General features: G+C 47.1%; 1 protein-coding gene across 1 annotated transcript in view; it reads left to right on the top strand.

The window, feature by feature from the left end:
* Positions 1 to 12,570, top strand: part of LOC146189625 (tyrosine-protein kinase receptor torso-like) — a 29,141-nt gene extending 16,571 nt beyond the window's left edge. The window contains exons 12-18 of the mRNA XM_084605308.1: positions 901 to 1,141; positions 1,818 to 2,014; positions 4,651 to 4,732; positions 5,904 to 5,968; positions 8,013 to 8,230; positions 9,206 to 9,343; positions 12,405 to 12,570. Coding sequence (XP_084461434.1) covers positions 901 to 1,141; positions 1,818 to 2,014; positions 4,651 to 4,732; positions 5,904 to 5,968; positions 8,013 to 8,230; positions 9,206 to 9,343; positions 12,405 to 12,570 — 1,107 coding nt within the window. The remainder of the gene's footprint in view (positions 1 to 900; positions 1,142 to 1,817; positions 2,015 to 4,650; positions 4,733 to 5,903; positions 5,969 to 8,012; positions 8,231 to 9,205; positions 9,344 to 12,404) is intronic.
* Positions 12,571 to 19,550: the final 6,980 nt, after the last annotated feature.

Below are 19,550 nucleotides of genomic sequence, written 5' to 3'. Positions count from 1 at the left end.
TGCTTCGTGAGTGCATAAAAAAGCAATGTTGCCACATAGCTAGGCTTCGTTGGAACGGTATTCACGAGGAGCAGCTACCCTCGTTCACGGCTTTCAAACAGAGTAACTGCTTCTTTACCATTCGGAATGTGGCTTCATGCTTTGCCGCTCCCATGAAGCCTGTAGTTCTGAAATAGTGTTTTACAAGCCAACAATGCAGCGGTGATTGCCCCGCTAAAGAGGCCCTCCACCCAATGGCGTCGACAAAGAGGAACCTCAATCCTTGCAACTGAAGCACAGAAGGATTCCCTCCCCCTGTTGCCAGTAGGCGACAACGGGCATTGTATTGGCGACCGATGTTCAGTCCCGAGAAAAAGAGGAAATAACTTTCACCAAAGAGAGACACGGACGAAGAAACAGCTGGTTCCTTCCCTTTGGAGGGGGACCACAGTCGAAAACTGACATCATTGGCAGGGGGGGGGGCCTCCTTTGAGGGTATTTGGCACGGCGTTCTTGACAACTTATAAGCTGCCTCCGGAACTATACTGCGAGAAAGAACGAAAATGTGTCAAAGCTGGGACTCCATGATAATACTGTAACCACATCCTGACGTGATCAGCTCATGAACTTTATCTTTTCTACTAAATCGTCTAGATTTAGAACTGCTGCTCGGATCGAACGCTACTTTTCCTCATATCTGCAATTTTCAGAAAGCTCTCGATGGAGCAGCGTACTACTATGGGGCACTGGCACCTGCGTGCTGTTCCTTGTTGCAGCAGTGGCGACGGCGTCGTGGTGTACTATTCAGCGCAGGAGTCGTGATTCCAAGGTTGCGGTTCGTATCGCGCACACAACACCACGTCTCGCACCGCATTTCTCACGACTTGTTGCCTGCGTGACGCTGCGCGATTTTCCTTGCAGGATGATGAGGAATGGGCCGGATCTCCCGTGGCAGAGAAGGACCTAGTCACGCCGAGCGAGTTTCTGCAACTCCGCAGGCGCGCCTTCAGCCTCTTCCGCAAGTCCTCGGACCCATTAGAGATTCCATTCAGGGCGCTGGAGCTGCACGAAGAGATTGGCAGGGGAGCCTTCAGCGTGGTCCACAAAGCGCATGCCTGGATAGGGAAGGTCCGAGAGACGGTCGCCGTGAAAATGCTTAAGGGTATACATTAATATCCGCAGCTTAAGTTCGCACTGTATAATCAATTTAATACAATTTGCCCTTTATGTTTCACTCCAGACGTTATCGTGGAAACTGCACTGATAAGTAGAATTCAATGTCCACTAATGGTACTGACAGCAGTGCTATAGTCAGCCTAATAGCATAATGTCGACTAATAGTGCGCAGCCACGTTTGCATGCTAAATGATATAAAGTTACATATGACCATAGTCCTGGAAGCAGAAGCAGTGAGCGTTTCCTTGGCATCGGATATGGCAAATCACTATAGTAAAGACTGAATTGAGATACTATTCGGTCGGTGAAGAAAACGTGCCTGGGTTTTCGACCTTAAAATGCTTGAAACTTGTGTCTTTTGTGAACGAATCAATTTGGGCTCTCTTCACCCACTAAAATGTGTTTCTCAGAGCAGTGCATGCTAGAAGGAACATATGACGTGGAAGAAAGCCAGGTGTAGCATACGCTTTACAAAAAAGATATCTCTCTGAGATACTACAAGCTGCTTTGCCCAAAACAATCGTAAAATTTTTGCGAATCTGCATCGTTTTGTTTTAAGTACGGTTTTGTTAGTTCTCTTCATGTAACAATTCCTTGTAAGTCAAACCTTGAATCAATACTTTCGCGAATGCCACTCGGTAGCAATGATGCTTTCCCTGCAGCTGATCCTACGCCCGAGGAGAGGAGGAACCTGTTGCTGGAAATGGAGCTGCTCAAGCTGGTCGGCCAGCACACAAACGTGGTCAGCCTGAGAGCCTACTGCACCGAGGGACCAGCGCTCGCCCTGGTAGTTGAGTACTGCCCACTTGGAGACCTCAGGACATACCTCATCAGGAAGAGAGCTCAGCTCCACAAAGAGGTAACTGTGCTGTTTGCGGAAGTTGTGTGTCATTTGAGATATTCCAGCGTAGTGAGCGAGAAGAAAAACTGTAGTGAACAGTGAGAGTTGTGGCGTGAGCCACAACACGCCGTGCATAATGAGGAAAATAGAGGAGAGTCAGAGCATTGACGTCGAAGAAACCTTTTTTTAAAACAGTACAGCAGTGGCTTCGAGCCACTTATGTACAATACTGAGAAGCTTACAGCTTTGCTGAGCTGAGAAGTGCTGTTCTAATTTGATGTTTTTAAGACCACAACTCAGAATGAGTGAGAAAAGCATGCATGAGGTGCGGTTGTCACAGCCTTATGAAAGGAAGAGTATATGCCATGTTTACGTATTCAACCTTACTGCAGTTCCCATCTGGATGGGCGCCGCATTTCGGCAAAGAGGGATTAAATCAGAACTGCACACAAATATAAAAAAAAATTATCGGACTATCTCGTCGTTGAAAGTCCATGCAAGCATAAAAAATAGTACAGGAAAGACTTAGCGTATTCTAGGACAGATCATAAAGAATGACACAGGCACCTGAGTCGTGGGGCCGTGTCCCTTGCCAGCCATTTCTCTTTCACGTCGCTTTTCTTCACTAGCGAGCAGTTTTAACTCAAGAGACCCCTCAGTGTGTCACCTATTTATGGCCGTTGTCATGAAACAACAAACTGATATGGTTACCAAAATGTACGCGCAGCCATCAAACTTGTGTTAAATTTATTGACACATTTGACTCAGCTACGCAGGGTTAGTGCTACACTAACCTTCTGAATTATTTTTCTTCAAAGGGGAAAGCCCCCAAAGTGATACTAAAATGTTTAAAGCAAACAAACAACTATATATGATCTTGTCATTAAGGCACAAAAAGTAAGCTCTTTAAAGCAAGAGCTTCGGGTACAACAAGGGCTAGGAGGACAATTTGGCTAGGAGGACTGCTAAGGATCTCCAATGATATTCTAGTTGAGACAAAGGTAGCCTAAGCAGCAAGAGGCTACTGTATCTACTGTCTGCCCTTTGTTTGCCGTCATCTTCTGAAGCTGCTTCCCCTTGCCATGAAAACAGACCGACACACCCAAACTAAAAGCTATGGGTCCGCGAAAACTGGTTTCTGAACCATCGCTCCTAAGGGCTACTACATTTGGGCTGCCCAGCCTTGGGCTCTCCACAGAGACCTACACAACTTGGACAATAAAAACGGGGCTAAAAATTTCTATGCCATTCTGATTCAGATTCATTATTAACTCAATCCTTCTCACGTGCCGCACCCAAGGCCAGCTAAAAACCGCATCTGTTGCTTCCATATTACTTGTTTGCTGCTGAAGGCAAATTGTGGAAACGAGCCTTTTGTGTGTGTGTGTGTGTGTGTGTGTGTGTGTGTGTGTGTGTGTGTGTGTGTGTGTGTGTGTGTGTGTGTGTGTGTGTGTGTGTGTGTGTGTGTGTGTGTGTGTGTGTGTGTGTGTGTGTGTGTGTGTGTGTGTGTGTGTGTGTGTGTGTGTGTGTGTGTGTGTGTGTGTGTGTGTGTGTGTGTGTGTGTGTGTGTGTGTGTGTGTGTGTGTGTGTGTGTGTGTGTGTGTGTGTGTGTGTGTGTGTGTGTGTGTGTGTGTGTGTGTGTGTGTGTGTGTGTGTGTGTGTGTGTGTGTGTGTGTGTGTGTGTGTGTGTGTGTGTGTGTGTGTGTGTGTGTGTGTGTGTGTGTGTGTGTGTGTGTGTGTGTGTGTGTGTGTGTGTGTGTGTGTGTGTGTGTGTGTGTGTGTGTGTGTGTGTGTGTGTGTGTGTGTGTGTGTGTGTGTGTGTGTGTGTGTGTGTGTGTGTGTGTGTGTGTGTGTGTGTGTGTGTGTGTGTGTGTGTGTGTGTGTGTGTGTGTGTGTGTGTGTGTGTGTGTGTGTGTGTGTGTGTGTGTGTGTGTGTGTGTGTGTGTGTGTGTGTGTGTGTGTGTGTGTGTGTGTGTGTGTGTGTGTGTGTGTGTGTGTGTGTGTGTGTGTGTGTGTGTGTGTGTGTGTGTGTGTGTGTGTGTGTGTGTGTGTGTGTGTGTGTGTGTGTGTGTGTGTGTGTGTGTGTGTGTGTGTGTGTGTGTGTGTGTGTGTGTGTGTGTGTGTGTGTGTGTGTGTGTGTGTGTGTGTGTGTGTGTGTGTGTGTGTGTGTGTGTGTGTGTGTGTGTGTGTGTGTGTGTGTGTGTGTGTGTGTGTGTGTGTGTGTGTGTGTGTGTGTGTGTGTGTGTGTGTGTGTGTGTGTGTGTGTGTGTGTGTGTGTGTGTGTGTGTGTGTGTGTGTGTGTGTGTGTGTGTGTGTGTGTGTGTGTGTGTGTGTGTGTGTGTGTGTGTGTGTGTGTGTGTGTGTGTGTGTGTGTGTGTGTGTGTGTGTGTGTGTGTGTGTGTGTGTGTGTGTGTGTGTGTGTGTGTGTGTGTGTGTGTGTGTGTGTGTGTGTGTGTGTGTGTGTGTGTGTGTGTAACTGGTGCCTTTTGACATCGGCAGAATTTAGGAACATATACCGCAAATGATTTTTTCCATACTACTCTAAGCGCAACATAAACGTATCAACTAGATGTATAGGACAAGCCTTTAGATTTCGTGTGGCCGCTCGATTTTATGTGAGCTATTTTTTGCTCGACTATTGTGTTCTGACGCAGGAAGATCAGAAAGAATTGAAAGACGTTGGCCACGGTTTGGGGACGACATCGACTACAAGCGCAGACTCTGGCCTCCCGGAAGGTACGTCACAGAGGGCCGTCGTACAGTTCATCAAGGTGTGAAATTATGCATTGGCCTGGAAAGTTGCTATTTTTGTGGTTAACATCACGAGCTTGTTTTTCGTTGAGACATTGGTCTACAAAGAGGCAAGCACAGCACCTCAATAATTATTACCAGGGTTTTATTTTAAAACGCAGCTCTTTGGCGCCCGTTCCTGCGTTTCGTGTCGTCGTTGGCGTTGGCGTCGGCGTCGGCGGCGTTGCCCCTGTAACCAGCTCCGCAGCTGGGCAGCCCCTTCCCGCTTCCTCCGTGGCGGCGACCGCGCGTGTTATCGGACTGCGGCGCGCGATCTCTCTCCCTCCCCCCCCCTCCCTCTTTCCCTCTTCCTGCGTGGCGGCAGGGTGCTCTCCGGTTGCCCAAACGCCGGCTCGCTATCAGCGAATCACGGTGCATGCATCCCAGGCCGAAACGCAGAATCACGTTCTCTTCACTCGCTAGCGGTGTCAGCGGCATCAGTCAGTCGCTGCTATCTGTTCGTCGCGCTACATTCCTATGGGCCCGCGAGCTGCCTCCCGCAACCTCCCGATAACTTAATTGCTCTCTTCATTTCTCCGACCACAAAGCTTCTTTCATAACAGCCAAGAACTGTTAGTGGAGTTTTCTTGAAGGAATACGTGCGAAAAATTTTTAAAAGTTGTCTGTAATTGTACATACGTATCTTGCTCGAAATATCTGCCTCAATCTATCGAAAAGGTGAAACAGCTGATGAGCTGCGCTCAAATTTCGCATTAGGAAGTAACGTAATCGTCGGCAATCTCTTTATATTTAGCTCAGAACACTTCGCAACTTTGTCAGGACTTCATGCAAAGTCGTGCCACAAGTGTGCCACCATTCAGTGACTGTTGTAGTCCCATGCGGAAATTATTCCAACCAATCCGTTTAAATAGAAGTGATGTCCTTCAAACACATCCTACGCTCTCAACCTCCTCTCTCCCCTCTCGCCCCACTCCCACTTTCACAAGTCCTCTCTACCCAAGCATCTTCAACAAGTACGCAAGCATGTCGCCCACTAAATTGAACATAAATACATGAGTGGTGCAGTCTGCCAGCCTATTGGTGTTTATTCGCTCGCCATTTTGTTTTCTACTATGGCTGCTTCCCAATTCACTCGATCGCATACGTTTCTTCACAGACCTAGGAGAGAAGCCTTCGTTACTTCAGCTGCTTCCACTCGCCCGACAAGTGGCCCAAGGAATGGTGAGAGCTGAGTGCAATGCTTGGCGGCAGTTCCTGTCGGTTTGATGAACTAATATCGGCTTTGAATAACCGTGCTTTTAACCTCGCAAAACATGCGCCAACACTGGCCTGGAGCTCCGCTTGACAGATTCCAAAGATAAAGAGAAGATCCTCTTTTCCACCAATGCTAAAGTATACCCTGCCTTTTATTCACAATGATCGTCTAATACATTCTAGAAGGATATTTGTACTTATGGGTTGCAGATTAAACATTTATTGCGCCAGTGATCATGCATAAAAGCCTCTTTAAATAAAATGTGTTTGTTCTTCGTAGAACCCTATAATGTCAATCAGTTAAATCGTCAGGCAACCTCATGTGTTGTTTGTGTTGATTAATGGTAATAACGACCGTTATCGTGGAGCTCAAAACCATGGCCGTTTGAAAAAGTAGAGGCAGCCAGCTTGGTCCACACTCATTATGACTCTAATCAGTGTAATCACCTATCGCGGTGCCCTTATTGCCATAATGGCGGCCGCGTGAGCTTGCAGAGCTATGGAGAGAACTGCTTGTGAAATTGGCCAATTCTCAAAGGTGCACCAAACCTAGGAAGACTGTTGAAACATGTGGGGGAAACTTGCTCAGCCTTGTAGGGTATCGTGCTACAGTATTCACGGCTTCTATCAGCGTCCTGATCCATGTTAGCGGGCATTAACTCCTGAACAACATGAGCCATCCTAATTACTTAACAGCTATGTTCCTAAATAGTGCTTCTGTAGACTGACACATATTTATTAACGTAATCTTGAGCTACCTTATTACAGAAAGGCCACACTAAATAAATATCTACGCCCCGCCGGGGTGGTGCAGTGGTAAGACGCCCGACTACTGTGCCGGAGTTCCCGGGATCGAATCCCGGCCTCGGCGGCTGCGTTTCGATGGAGGCGAAACGAAGTGGCGTCCGTGTGCTGTGCGATGTCAGCGCACGTTAAAGATCCCCAGGTGGTCGAAATTACTCCGTAGCCCTCTACTACGATCCCCCTTTCTCTCTATCCACTTTCACTCCCACCTTCATCCCTTCCTTTACGGCGCGGTTCAGGTGTCCACAGAGCAAGTGTGACAGATACTGCGCCTTTCCCTTCCTATGAACCAACCAACCAATAAATATCTACGCTTTAACCAAACTATAAGTACGTGCCTGCGAAGCCCAGAGGTAGCGGGTCCGACACCTTAAATCTTCTTTCCAGAGCAATTACTTAACTTTATATATTACATGTCCTAGTGACGTTTAGACAAGAAGCGACCTTGTATTGCTTTATGCTATATTGCTATATAATGCTTTAATCCCTTTTCCATTCCGCCGCTCCACGCACGTGTGACGTGAAACCTTAACTAATCCGGATTTTCTCTAAATGACACCGCCGCAACAGGATTGTCCGCTAAATGGGGGTATTAAAGCTGTCTAAAGGTGAATTCTGAAGGTGCCTTTAAATCCCGGGCTCTCGAGCTTCACTTTCAGAGCATTCTTATAAAGTTCGAATTATTGCCCTGTGCGGCCGACTTTGGTGGTAAAATGAAATAAAACGTTTCGGCTCATTTCTTTACTCTCTTTTTTTTTACCTCTCCGCAGAGCCTAGGAGGAGTGTCTCAAGGCTCAAGGTTTGTTTCAGGCAATCGCGTGGCGGCTTCCAATACGCGGAGCGATCGCATCGGCGTGTTGTTTTGGTGACAAGCTCTCTGAACCTCAAATATGCAGTTGCTCTACCAACAGATTATTTGCATCGTAACCAAAAACACCATTAAATGTTACATTGGGGGCCATCACTTATTAGAGGATTTCCAATGGCTGTCGCAAAGTGTTGATGTTGAGTCTCACGAAAACAATCGACACGGGAATATTTTTATTGCCTTGAACTTAATGTACGACTACGTTGTCTGCGACACATACGTTTATTCACGAAAACCGAGAAAACTAACTAAAAGCGAAAACGAAATTTCGCAGAGCGCTCTTTACTGCACCTTTCACTTGAAATGTCTTTGATCAGCAGCCGCCCTTATGCTACGCAGGAGTTCCTCTCTTCAAAACGTGTTGTGCATCGGGACATTGCCGCCCGCAACGTGCTGCTGGTGAGCGAGCAGCATGCCAAGATCGCTGACCTGGGCTTGTCCAGGGACACCTACGAGGAGGGGCTCTACCGCAAACTGCAGGGCACCGGACGACTGCCAGCCCGATGGATGGCGCTAGAGTCGCTGTCGCACATGACCTTCACCTCCATGAGCGATGTGTGCGTGAGCTTTCCTTGCTTTGCTTTGCTTTGAATGTTGCTCCATACACTCCCTTACTTATCTGACCTTTCAAACTACAGTATGCAGATTTTTCAGTGGTAATCATCGAATATCTGATCGAAACCATTGCTGCTCGTACTTAGTTCTAAACCATAAAATTATTTGTGTAATTGGCAGTAGATAAACGTCAGTGTAGATTAGCTACTAAATAAACCACATCAAAGCGAAACTAAACAATTCTGGGGTACTTATAAGCTCCATTCTTCGGGACATGATGAGTCAGCGCTAGCAGCTCCCGTGTGTGGCGCCCCTTGGGGATCCGCGTGCGCCTACATGCACGTGCTACTCTCGCAATCACTGAGCCCTTTATTATCTCATACATACTCACTAGCCAACAGCCCTAAGAAACCACGTTCTGTGAAAGACCTCCAAAGATATATATGCGTGTAACACGTTGCTGTAACCAAAGCGCACAGACATACCCGCGTTTCCTACGAGTTGGGGTGTCTCACTCAGGATCATAAGTCCTGAACACATGAATTCTCATCCCGCTCTAACATGTCTAAGGACCTAGCTACCCAGTTGGCAGCTTCTGTCATCTCGGTGATATCATGTGGTCTCGTGACATCACAAACCCAGCAACCAATCACTACCAGGCAATCAGTTACCAACTACTACGGGCCACAGGCGTGATTATGAATCCAGCGGATGCTGACAACTCCGAAACTAGATTTTCTGAAGAATTAAGTCTTAATCTTCTCAATTTGAAATATTATTACGACGTAACGTTAACGTCAAGAATGTCGTGGGCTAGGGTCACCAAAGCCAACTGGTCCGTCAGCTGAACCGAGAGCTTCAGGGCAGGACAACAGAAATGTTTCAGATAAACATATCGTTCGCATCATTTTGAACATGCAGAGGACAATACCAATTGAACCAATGCCCATAGCTTCACCAGGAAACGCGTTTCGCAGGTGGTCGTTCGGCGTGCTGATGTGGGAGGTGGCCAGCCTGGGTGCCGTGCCCTATTCTGGCGTCGCCAATCACCAGCTGCTGGATTTCCTTGCCGCGGGCCATCGCCTGGAGAAGCCAGCTGACTGCCCGCAGGAAGTGTAAGGGAACATTAACACCTCTTACTGCAAAGCCATTACAGTGCGTGCGACACTTCAGGTTATAGCTGCTATCGTTTGCGAGAGAGTTTGGCCCTAGCGTAGATAATCTTGCTCCAGTTAAAAAGTTACTGCGAGGTGAGTGCATCTTTATCTGCTGATGAAAGAGAGCATGGCGAGGAAATAACAAAAGAGAAAAACGTCGTCTGGAAGCGTTGCGGCCAGACCACAAAACAGCCCTGTGCTCACCGCTGTGCTCTAAGTGCCAGAATAGAACCAGAAATAACAGGGTTGGCGGGCGAGCCTTTTTTTTTTTTTTTTTTTTGGCTGCTCTCGGATGTTGCAGCTACACTCAATTGAATTCGGAGGAACCTAAATTAGAGTTGTTAACGCGTGATCTGTGTTTTAGCTCTTAGTTATTCACATGGAAGCAGTTATATTAGAGAAGGTAGCAAATGTCCGAAACTGCTGTCTCCTGGAAAAACTGAAACAACCTCTTCGACACATTGCATGCTGTGTCAAATAGCTTTTTTTGCTAACAATGCCGCATGAAATAATTGTGCGATTTGAGGACCTTTTTATTTAGCGCAGAGTTCCGCCATCGGTAGCTCAACGTTTATCATTTAGCGCAATGATTCATTTCCATCAGTACTGCCTAACGATTCATTAAAGTACAGATGCACAACTTGAGCGCTTTTCTTTATCCGACTGCAGATAAAAGGTTTAGTTACTATATACTTGTGGTCGGTAGTCGAAGGGCTGTCATTGGTCTTGCAAGCCAATCTAGTAAGTGTCGATGTGGAACATTAACGCATACAACCATACCTTTTGAATGCTTTTCACACCGTTGAGGTAGTTTTATCAGTTTGATGAGAGGGTGTGCAGGGTAATATCAACATAAAATACGCTACCTATACCCACGTACATTTGTGAGCATAGACGCAACTATCTTATCAGCAAGTCTTTTGCAGTACTATGAGAGAAATTTTCCTGCTGAAAAGCCAAGTTTATTAAAGCCTCCTGTGATTTCAGGTCCCAGTACAGAGTTTCCGCCTAGTGAGTATCTCTATCGGGATTGTGAACCACAGCTTATCTTCTAAGTACTTGGTAGACAACGCTACTTGCCATTGTTTCGGTGTGGTGCTATGCATGAGCAGTTTGACTGCTATTTCTTTACAATCCCATGTGGTGTGACAGCGTGTGTCTGTCACAACAACAGGGGAAAGAGTCCATGTACCTGACTGGGTATATTTTGTTTAAAATGAGGAGACACGGGTATTTCTGCAGTGATCCCAGTTTGCCAACTAACTGCTCCCTACTAAGCTTTCTGTGAGGATTGAGTACTTCCTCCTATTTCCCTGTACATGTTCGAGGATGTCAACGTATGTGTTCAAATATCCCGGTGTTCATTAGTTAGCGATGGCTTGGTTACTGCATCCCGGGGCAATTACATTGGCTCCTAGATTTTTGGCTAAACCATTTTGTCCTGGTGCCCATAGAATGGGTTTTTGCCAGCTTTTGCCTGGGTTTGTCGAATTTTGCATCGCTTTCCTGCTGATTCTGCCGCTGGCATAAGTTATGCAGTCTCTTTACGAATCAGAGATGATTGTAGTTGACTTGCAGAAAGGTTACAGCAGCTTACTGGGCTCAACCAGACGCCCGACACATCCGTCTAAGAAGGCTTGATCGAACATTTAAATTTTATGTTCCGCGTGATATTCCGCGTCATCAGACGTGCTTGATACATCGACTTCGTTTAAACGTGGCTTTCACGCGCAAATACTTACATTTAATTGGACAGCTGGACTCACCGGAATGTTTAACTTGTGGCATCCCAGAGACTGTGGACCATGTATTATTGGTGTGCCCAGAGTATGCGAACGAAAGAAATGTGCTAGCTGCTTCCTTGAAGCGTTTAGACAAGAGGCCTCTGTCGGAGGAACTGCTGCTGGGCGCTTGGCAGGACAAGGGGAAGGGCGTCCAGGCAGTGCGCGCTCTTTGCCGTTATTTGAGCGCCAGCGGACTTGATTCACGTTTGTAAAGCAAGCTGCTGTGTCTGTATATATATTTCATATGCCTTCTCCCACATCGTCACCCATCATGACCTTCTTTCTTCTCTCCTTCCCCTTCCCCAGTGCAGAGTAGCAGGCCAGATTTGAATTATTCGGGCCAACCTCTCTGCCTTTTCCTTTCAATAAATCCATCTATCTATCTATCTTGCAGAAAGGTGGCCTTAGGTGGCCGCTAAAGCAAAGGAGGCCTCTCAAGCTTGCAGCGCTTTGCATTCTCTGATTCCAGATCTAACCCTTTTACAATTTTGAGCTCACCACAGCTGCTATTATGACCTTGTTGTTCTCGTACGTAACATTTGACGAAACGACCTAACGTTTGTTTTCTGACTGCCTCTGCTCTCGGATTTCAGCCCACGTGAAACTATGATTAAGAATGTCAATTGATGAGCATAATGTAAAAAATAGCACGAGGAACACAAGGACAGAAAGGGCGACGCAGACAAGCGCTAACTCGCAACTAAGGTTTATTGCTGATTACACGCAAATATTTTCTTTCCTGGTTTTTTCTTGATGAGTGACACGTGTTGCTGCGTTGGTTTTTTACCCATGACTAGTTTCCGAGGTAACCTGTTTTGTTTTGTGTTTTTCCCTGTGTCATGTATATATTGCAGGTAATCAGCAATGCAGCTCATTTCAGTTTTGAAATTCTAATTTCACTTATTGATTTCCGCAAATTTGAACAATGTAGTGATACGTGCTGCCTGCAAATGACCTTTGGCAGCGAGAATCGGTAAGATGAATTTTAAATTCTGGCATTAATTTTCATCCACACGACAATTGTTATTTCTGAAACTTACCAAAGTAGAACTTGCCTTTATGAAGAGGCCACTGAGTTCTCGAGTATATTCCCTTGCAGTTCTGCAAAGTGCAAGACACGAATAAAATTGCTTTTCATCTGTCTCAGATAAGAGTTATAAAAGAAACGTGCCGTCGACCGTAATACAAGTGAGCTTATCCACCTTCTGCTTTACCCTAATTTCTGTCATTTACAGGTACGACGTCATGACCTCATGCTGGAATGCTAGTCCTGTTTGCCGACCCACTTTCAAGGAGATTGTCTACAGACTGGATGGAGTGTTGGAGCAGTCACAGGAATACTTCAGCTTCAGCTCTGAAACAGACTTGCTAGACTGCACCCAGTTGCATGACGAAAAATGAAGTTGTTGCTTCAAGCGTGGATGAATGAGCGAAGGGAGCTGGCGTCAATGGGAAAAAAGGAGGAGGCAGGACCCTAAAAGCGAAGATGACGGCTCCAGTCAAAGGATCCTGGCATCGTACTGTCTCAAGTCTCGTGGCGTCTTGAAGATGGTCAGAAATGGGCAACGCAGCTCAATGGTTGAGGGATCTTGTGTTACCCTAGGGTCGAGTTAATTTCCAGGACCTTAATTACTTGGTAGAGCTTTATCTGATTTGGTTTTCTCCTTTACGGGTACAGTTAGGAAAAAATGTGCTGAACAAAGATTCAAGGCATAGACGAATGCTTTCTGGCAGCAATGCCTTTAAAAAAATTACGAGCATGCATCCTATTTTATGGGTACAGTCCAATTCATTAGACATTCAGCAAGACGTCAACGTTCACTTACAGCAAGCCGACGACAGGTTCGTATATTGGCCCATATCTACTAGTCTACACTTCACACCACCTAGCGAGATACAGATTGAACTAAAGGTTGATAGATAACGATTATACTGTTGCTTTCTAAGCCTTGAAATGATCAATATTGAAAGCGCTGTTTCAATTACATGCAGATTTCTTGCAGCAAGAATACTGTGCGTTTCATCGTCAAAGTTTACATCGGCTATCGGTCAGTCTGCGTTAGAAGACCATACTGCTCGCGCAACGGGCCCGCTCACGGAAGACGACCTTAACAATGATATTACGCTGCCACTACTGACGCTGAAGTGTACATACTGCTGGAAGGTGCTCGTCCAGACATTCCTGTAAGCGTAAAAATAATATGAAAGACTAAACATAAAAGGAATATGGACGAAATGTGATGTACGGACGGGCGCAATTGCAAATGCCGCCTGATGTCACTTGTAAAGAGAAGCCAAAGTTAGCAACAAGTTTTAAATATTTACAAACCGAAATCAATGTGCGAAAAGCCGTAATCGTCAGGTGTATTTGTTTTTCTGAGAGTGTAAAGATAACTGAATACGCACGGGAGAATTTCATGCATCTACGACAGCTGCAGCGAAATACATGTGCGTGCCGCACAACAACCATCGTGGCATCCGACGAGGAGCCCAATAGCCGACGCACTTCCTCCTTTCAAGTTAATGCTGAAACTAGCGTAGTAGTCAGGTTATAAAGCGATCATGTAAGCAGGCAAACAGCCTACTCATCTTTGGCAAACCCTAAACAGCGCCCTTCATTCCAGCGCGATTGAAAATTGCGCAACGTTAGCAATCTCACGTCCGTGAAGTCATGTTTAATTAGCCGCTAGTTTGCTTCAGCCTTAACGGAGCCACTCATATTTCATGGGATTGCGCCTCTTCATACTCTGGCGCCCGTGGAGAGCGCGGATTGCTCACATCTGCGGCGCCGCCGCAGTGGCGCAGTGGTTAAGAGGCGCCCGACTACTGTGCAGGAGTACCCGAAATCGAACCCGAATGCCTGCGGCTGCATTTCGATGGAGGCGAAACGGAGAGGCGTTCATGTGCTGCGCACGCGATGTCGGTGCACGCTGAGATGCACAGATGGTCAAAATTATTGCGTAGCCCCCCACTACCGACTCCTCTTTCTCTCTTTCCACTTTCGTTCCTACTTTCCTCCCTTCCCTTAGGGCTTGGTTCAGGTGTCCACAGAAAATACATTTGTTATTAACAAGTCATCCATCACGCACAGATCAATAAGAACCGAAAATTGGAACAGTTGGTGAGGATTCATACTTGGCAGCGCTAACTTCATATTTGGCAGCGCCCGCGTATTGTGTCTCCTCGTTCGCTTTTGTCCTGTTTTTTTTTTTTTTTTTCGTTCTGCCAAGTATGAACGCACAGATCCGACGCGCAACTCTCGTGCACAACTCTCGTGCACAAGACTTCGTTCCACGAGGCTAGAAAGGCTTTCACTTCAAAAATTTCGTTTTCCTGCTCGATTCAAGGCTCCGCCGACGTAAAAGGAGTGTACAGTCGAGCGCGATTTAAAGGTTATCGTGCGAGCGTCGACTGGGAACATGAACAGCGCCATGGCCCAGAATTCTCTGCCGAGGCGAGGGAGGTATCAGGCCAGCTTCCCTCACTCTTTTTTTTTTGTTTGTTCCTTCAGCAGCCGTCACTCCCTGTTCGGCTATCAGTTCCTTTCTTTTTTTTTAATTTTTGGTTCTGCGAACAGGCAGTGATCGTAGTGCACAGCATATTCTTTGGTATTATCTGAAATTAGACACTTTATCGCAATAAATGGAAAGCTTAGAATAGAGAGAAAGGGTGGTAAGTTTGTCACGGGGTGCATATTGTTGTTTGGAACAGCGAACGAAGAAGAGAAGAGTGCGAAATCATGGTTTTTGTTTTTCAAAACCCGGCCGCCAGGTGCCTGGGGTGCTAGGCTGGTCGCGCGAAATCGCGCTCTACTGTACTTCCAATGACGGTGTCTTCGACTAATCGGCCAATGCTGCAACCTACCGAATAATCGGTCAGTAGCGTGGGCAGGAGCGCTGAAGTTATGCCCGCTCCGGCAGCTCAAGGTCAAACGTGCAAGCGAATGACCTTGGGAGTTGTAGTTCAAAGAGATTTGCTCTAAATGATTAAGATATTCTCGAATTACCAATGCGAAATCATTTCTTGCCACGCAAGTGGCGTCATCAGGGTGTGTCAGGAAAACGTCTCCTCATTTACTGACACTTAAGAAAAAAACTGGTCCAAGCCAGCAATCGAACTATTGTCGGCGTAGAGAGATCCTTCTCTCTACGCCGACTTGACTTCTTGCGAACGTGTTCATAATTATCCTTGCCTACCGAAGGAAAATAAACAAATAAGGACATTAAAAATAAAAGTAATTAAATAAAAAGAAATAGAAAATACAAGAATTGAAAAAATAGTGATCTAAGAACTAAAAATATAAAAAGTGAATATGACGACGCTTGTATTGTAGAAACGATAGCAGCAAAAACACGCAGGCTTTCGTTTTTTGTTTCTCTCCAGTGCAGATACTGCTCTGCTTGCAAAATTTTTTACCCCTTACTTTAATAAAACTCGCGTGTGCTGAGTGCTTGGGGGGGGGGGGGGGGGGGAGGATGCTGTCTGTGATCAGAGGCAGATGCTGCGATTGCCGATATGAGGTGCTGCAAAAAATAGCTTATTGCCGTTCAACACGATCGTTCAACCTATAGTCGTGGGAAAGTTCCGATTCCTAACAGCAGTCTGGCAGCAAAAGAAAAAAAAATGTTTTTATCCCGGATGGAGCTAACCAGTCTAATAAGCGCCTGACGATATACTTTCACCGAGAATTAAAGCTGGATAAACTTTTGCTCAGCGTCACTCCAAGGATTAAGAATGCGAGTGCTCGTGCGACGCGTTTCAGACTACGGCGCTCAAAAATGCAAATGTATTCCCTTAAAACAAAGTGAGCAGTTAACACTTTTCCCACTTCACACTTTTCTCTTTTTGATGGCTTCAACACCCAGATAATGCGGCCTAACGATCGCTTTAATCAGGAAGTTGTTAGTGAACGCAATTCATTTTCTGCATATCGTAAGAATGCTCCACAGCAAAGAGTTGCCGAGATGTGCATGCCTTTTCGTATTCCTCTATCAGGTAAGAGCTGTCTCCGTAAGAGCGAATTCTACATTGGTGAGCTGGACGCCTGTGTCATCACAGGGACCCAAGATAGCAAACCGGGAAGGCATCGACTGTGGTGAGGTTCCAGTGGTAGATCCGTCGTTAATGAGGTCCTACCCAGCACGCGTCTCTAGAAATAGATCGGCGCCCAGTCAATATATTGCCGCAAGCCTCTCTGAAAAGAGGACAAAGAAGAACAGAGGACAAAGAGCACGAAACTGAGGTAGCGCGTGAAACGGTTCCGATCAGTGATCGCTGCCTTGTACTCGTTACATTTTCTGGTGGAGCAGCCGGGTACGATTTCCCTTTTTGCTGAGTGCAACCCCTCAAGGGCAACCGAGAGCCACCACGGATTTGACACCGGTCCATCGCAGTTGCAGCCGCCGCCTTCGATGTCAGTCGCCAGAGTTCGGGCCTCTTTCCTGCACGCTTGTGGCCAACATGCATAGATCCAACACGAACATTGCTGCTAACGGAGAGTCTTCACCCCATTTCGTCGTCCTCCAGTCTCGAACGCCACCGTCCTTCCATGGCGAGCTTTATGAGGACGCTGAAGACTGTCTGGACCAATTCGAACGGGTCGCCAATTACAACGGCTGGGATGAGCAAAGGAAGCTCTATAATGTCTACTTTGCTCTTGAAGATTCAGCGCGGACGTGGTTCGTGAACCACGAAACGACACTATCAACATGGGACCTCTTTCGTCGCCAGCTGTTGGCGACCTACACCGCCAACGACCGAAGAGAGCGTGCGGAGTCGGCGCTGAAATCTCGTATCCAAGCCCCAAACGAGAGCATTGGAATGTTCTACGAGGACATGATCCGCCTTTTTAGGCGTTCTAATCCAAATATGTCAGAGGAGACGAAAGTGCGCCACCTAATGCGCGGGGCGAAGCAAGAACTATTTGCTGGGCTTGTGCGCAATCCAGTGAGAGACCGGAAAGTGTGGCGTGACATGGTCCATAGGGTCACGAAGAGTCGGACACGACTGAACGCCTGAACTGAACTGTGCGCAATCCACCTGGCACGGCATCAGAGTTTCTAGCGGAGGCCACCACGATAGAACAAACACTTCGACACAGGGCTCAGCACTATAACCGTAACGTGTCCGCCATGTCACCGGTCGTCTACGGTTCCGGCATCAACGGTTCTGATGATGCCTTAAGGGAGCTGATTCGATCTGTGGTCAGGGAAGAGCTGAGACATATTCAGCTACAGGGTCTAACATCGTCGTCGAGGCTTCCATCACTCGCGGAGGTCGTTCGCGAAGAAGTGAGGCAAGCCGTCGTCCCGGAACCGTCTGTGCCTGGTGTGCAGCCACCGCCACCGAGTGTGCCAACGTACGCGGCCGTGCTTCAGCAGCATAACCTCTGTGATCCTCCAAGAGAGAACCCCACTGTGCCGCATCCAAACCAGCACCACAGTGGGTACGGCTCTCCCAGAGCCAGAGTGAACCCCCCTACTCTTGATCCAAGCCCACGCCATCCTCCTCTTCTAGCCGAAGCACGATTTCGAAGGACTGACGTCTGGCGTACCCCTGACAATCAGCCGTTACGACCAAGCATCCGCAATTGCGCGCTCTATTGTTCGCCTGTGGGCATGGATAAGTTTTGTGAATATGTGGTGATGGTCCAATGGCTCTAAGTGAGCCTGTTTCCAGGAATCCTGTTTTGTAAGCATGTTTTGCTTTGTGGACAACCTGCAAATGCCAAATTGACCCTGTCAAGAGAACGTCTGGAAAAACACAAAGAAACGTCCCCCTGCGGGAAATAGCAGGAAGTGCTTTCTTTCTTTTGTCCACCCTTCCAGTCGAGAAGTGCTATCCTCCAGTGATGAATGCCTCCTATCCAAAGGAGACGACAGAGTGACATGTCCGCTGACGTGCAGGACAAGAAAGGAGCATGACTCATACGGCCATTAAGTGATTTCCCGGGAATGCAGGAAAGATTTGCAATTGTCGAAAAGGGACCATGTTGGGAGCCCTATGCGGCGCCACGTGCACTCGGGTTTCTGAGAAGTAAAACCCCTTGTCAGAACCAGCTTGTGGTTTCTTTGCTGAAGAATAGAAATGTACCTCCTCTCCTCGCCGTTCCCAAGCTTTTCCCGCCAACAAGTGATCACGCCCAACGAATGAATGCCGGACCAGTCAGTGCTTCAGACCATCAGTGCAGTGAAGTGTTCGATTGGATGCCGATACCTGAGGGGCGTGCCCTGGATTTGGTTGGTCAGCATCTTCAGAGAGGGGCTGGACATAGGGGGTTTTTAAGGACGCTGCAGAGCACGAAATGTCGCTCTGGGCCCTGGGTAAACGGCTCATCCAGTCGCTTCTCGCTATGAACTCTTAACGCTTGTCATTTTGCTGATGTACCCTTCTTCTTCATGTAAATATTCTTGTAAATATGTTTTCTCAAAGTGCCAGTAAACCTGCTTGTACATATTTTACCAACTTCGAAGATTCAATCCTACTTCAACTCCGAGTCTCTGCACGCTACCAAGTGAAGGCCGGGTCGACGTAGCCCCAGCGTCACGACAACTGGTGGCAGCGGTGGGATCTGAATCTACAAGCACAACATCTGGTGATTGGAGGTGGATCTGAAGCTACAAGCCACAACACCTTGTGATCGGAGGTGGCATCTCAAGCAACAAGCAGGAGCAACAATCGGCCAAGAGGGCAGCTCGGAACATCGATCGCATGTGTGGGTGAGTGCTTGGCTTTTCTTCTGATGTGGACCAGGTTCTAGAACAGGGTTAGATTTTAAGAACTGGTAAAAAGTGTTGAAACGCCTTTAGGTTTGGTAGTTTGCACTGTTGTTTTGGAAGTAGCCGACACTCGGAGCGATCATGGACCTACAAAAGCTGCAGAAACCGGAACTGTTGCTATTGTGTGAGGAATTGGGAATTAATACAAGTGGTTTGGCACGAAAACCCTTGATTATAAAGGCAATCACTGATCTGGGAACCGATGATGAGGAGCTCAGTGAAGCATGGAACCTCATCGGGCAAAAAAAGGAACAGCTCAGACAGCAGAAAGAGGAAAGGGAGCGCGAACGTCAGAGGGAAAAAGAGGAAAGAGAGCGTGAACTTGAGAGGGAAAAAGAGGAAAGGGAGCACGAACGTGAGAAGCTTGAAAGAGAAGCAAAAAAGCTGGACCAAGAAATTGAGCTCCGGAAATTAGAACTAGAGTTGAGCAAGAGGTCGGGCGATTGTCCCCAGCTAGCGGTACCTCGTCTCAACAAGGAGGCAGATTTCAAGATGTCAAAGTACATGCAGCCATATGTGATATCAGGGGATATCGGTCTGTATCTGGCTAACTTTGAGCGAACCTGCGAAAAACTGTCCTTCCAGCGAGACACTTGGTCTCAG

Source organism: Amblyomma maculatum, chromosome 5 (assembly GCF_055883805.1).
Source record: "Amblyomma maculatum isolate TAMU_Amacu chromosome 5, ASM5588380v1, whole genome shotgun sequence".
NCBI classification, from domain to species: domain Eukaryota; kingdom Metazoa; phylum Arthropoda; class Arachnida; order Ixodida; family Ixodidae; genus Amblyomma; species Amblyomma maculatum.
This window is presented reverse-complemented; position numbering and strand designations above follow the sequence as displayed.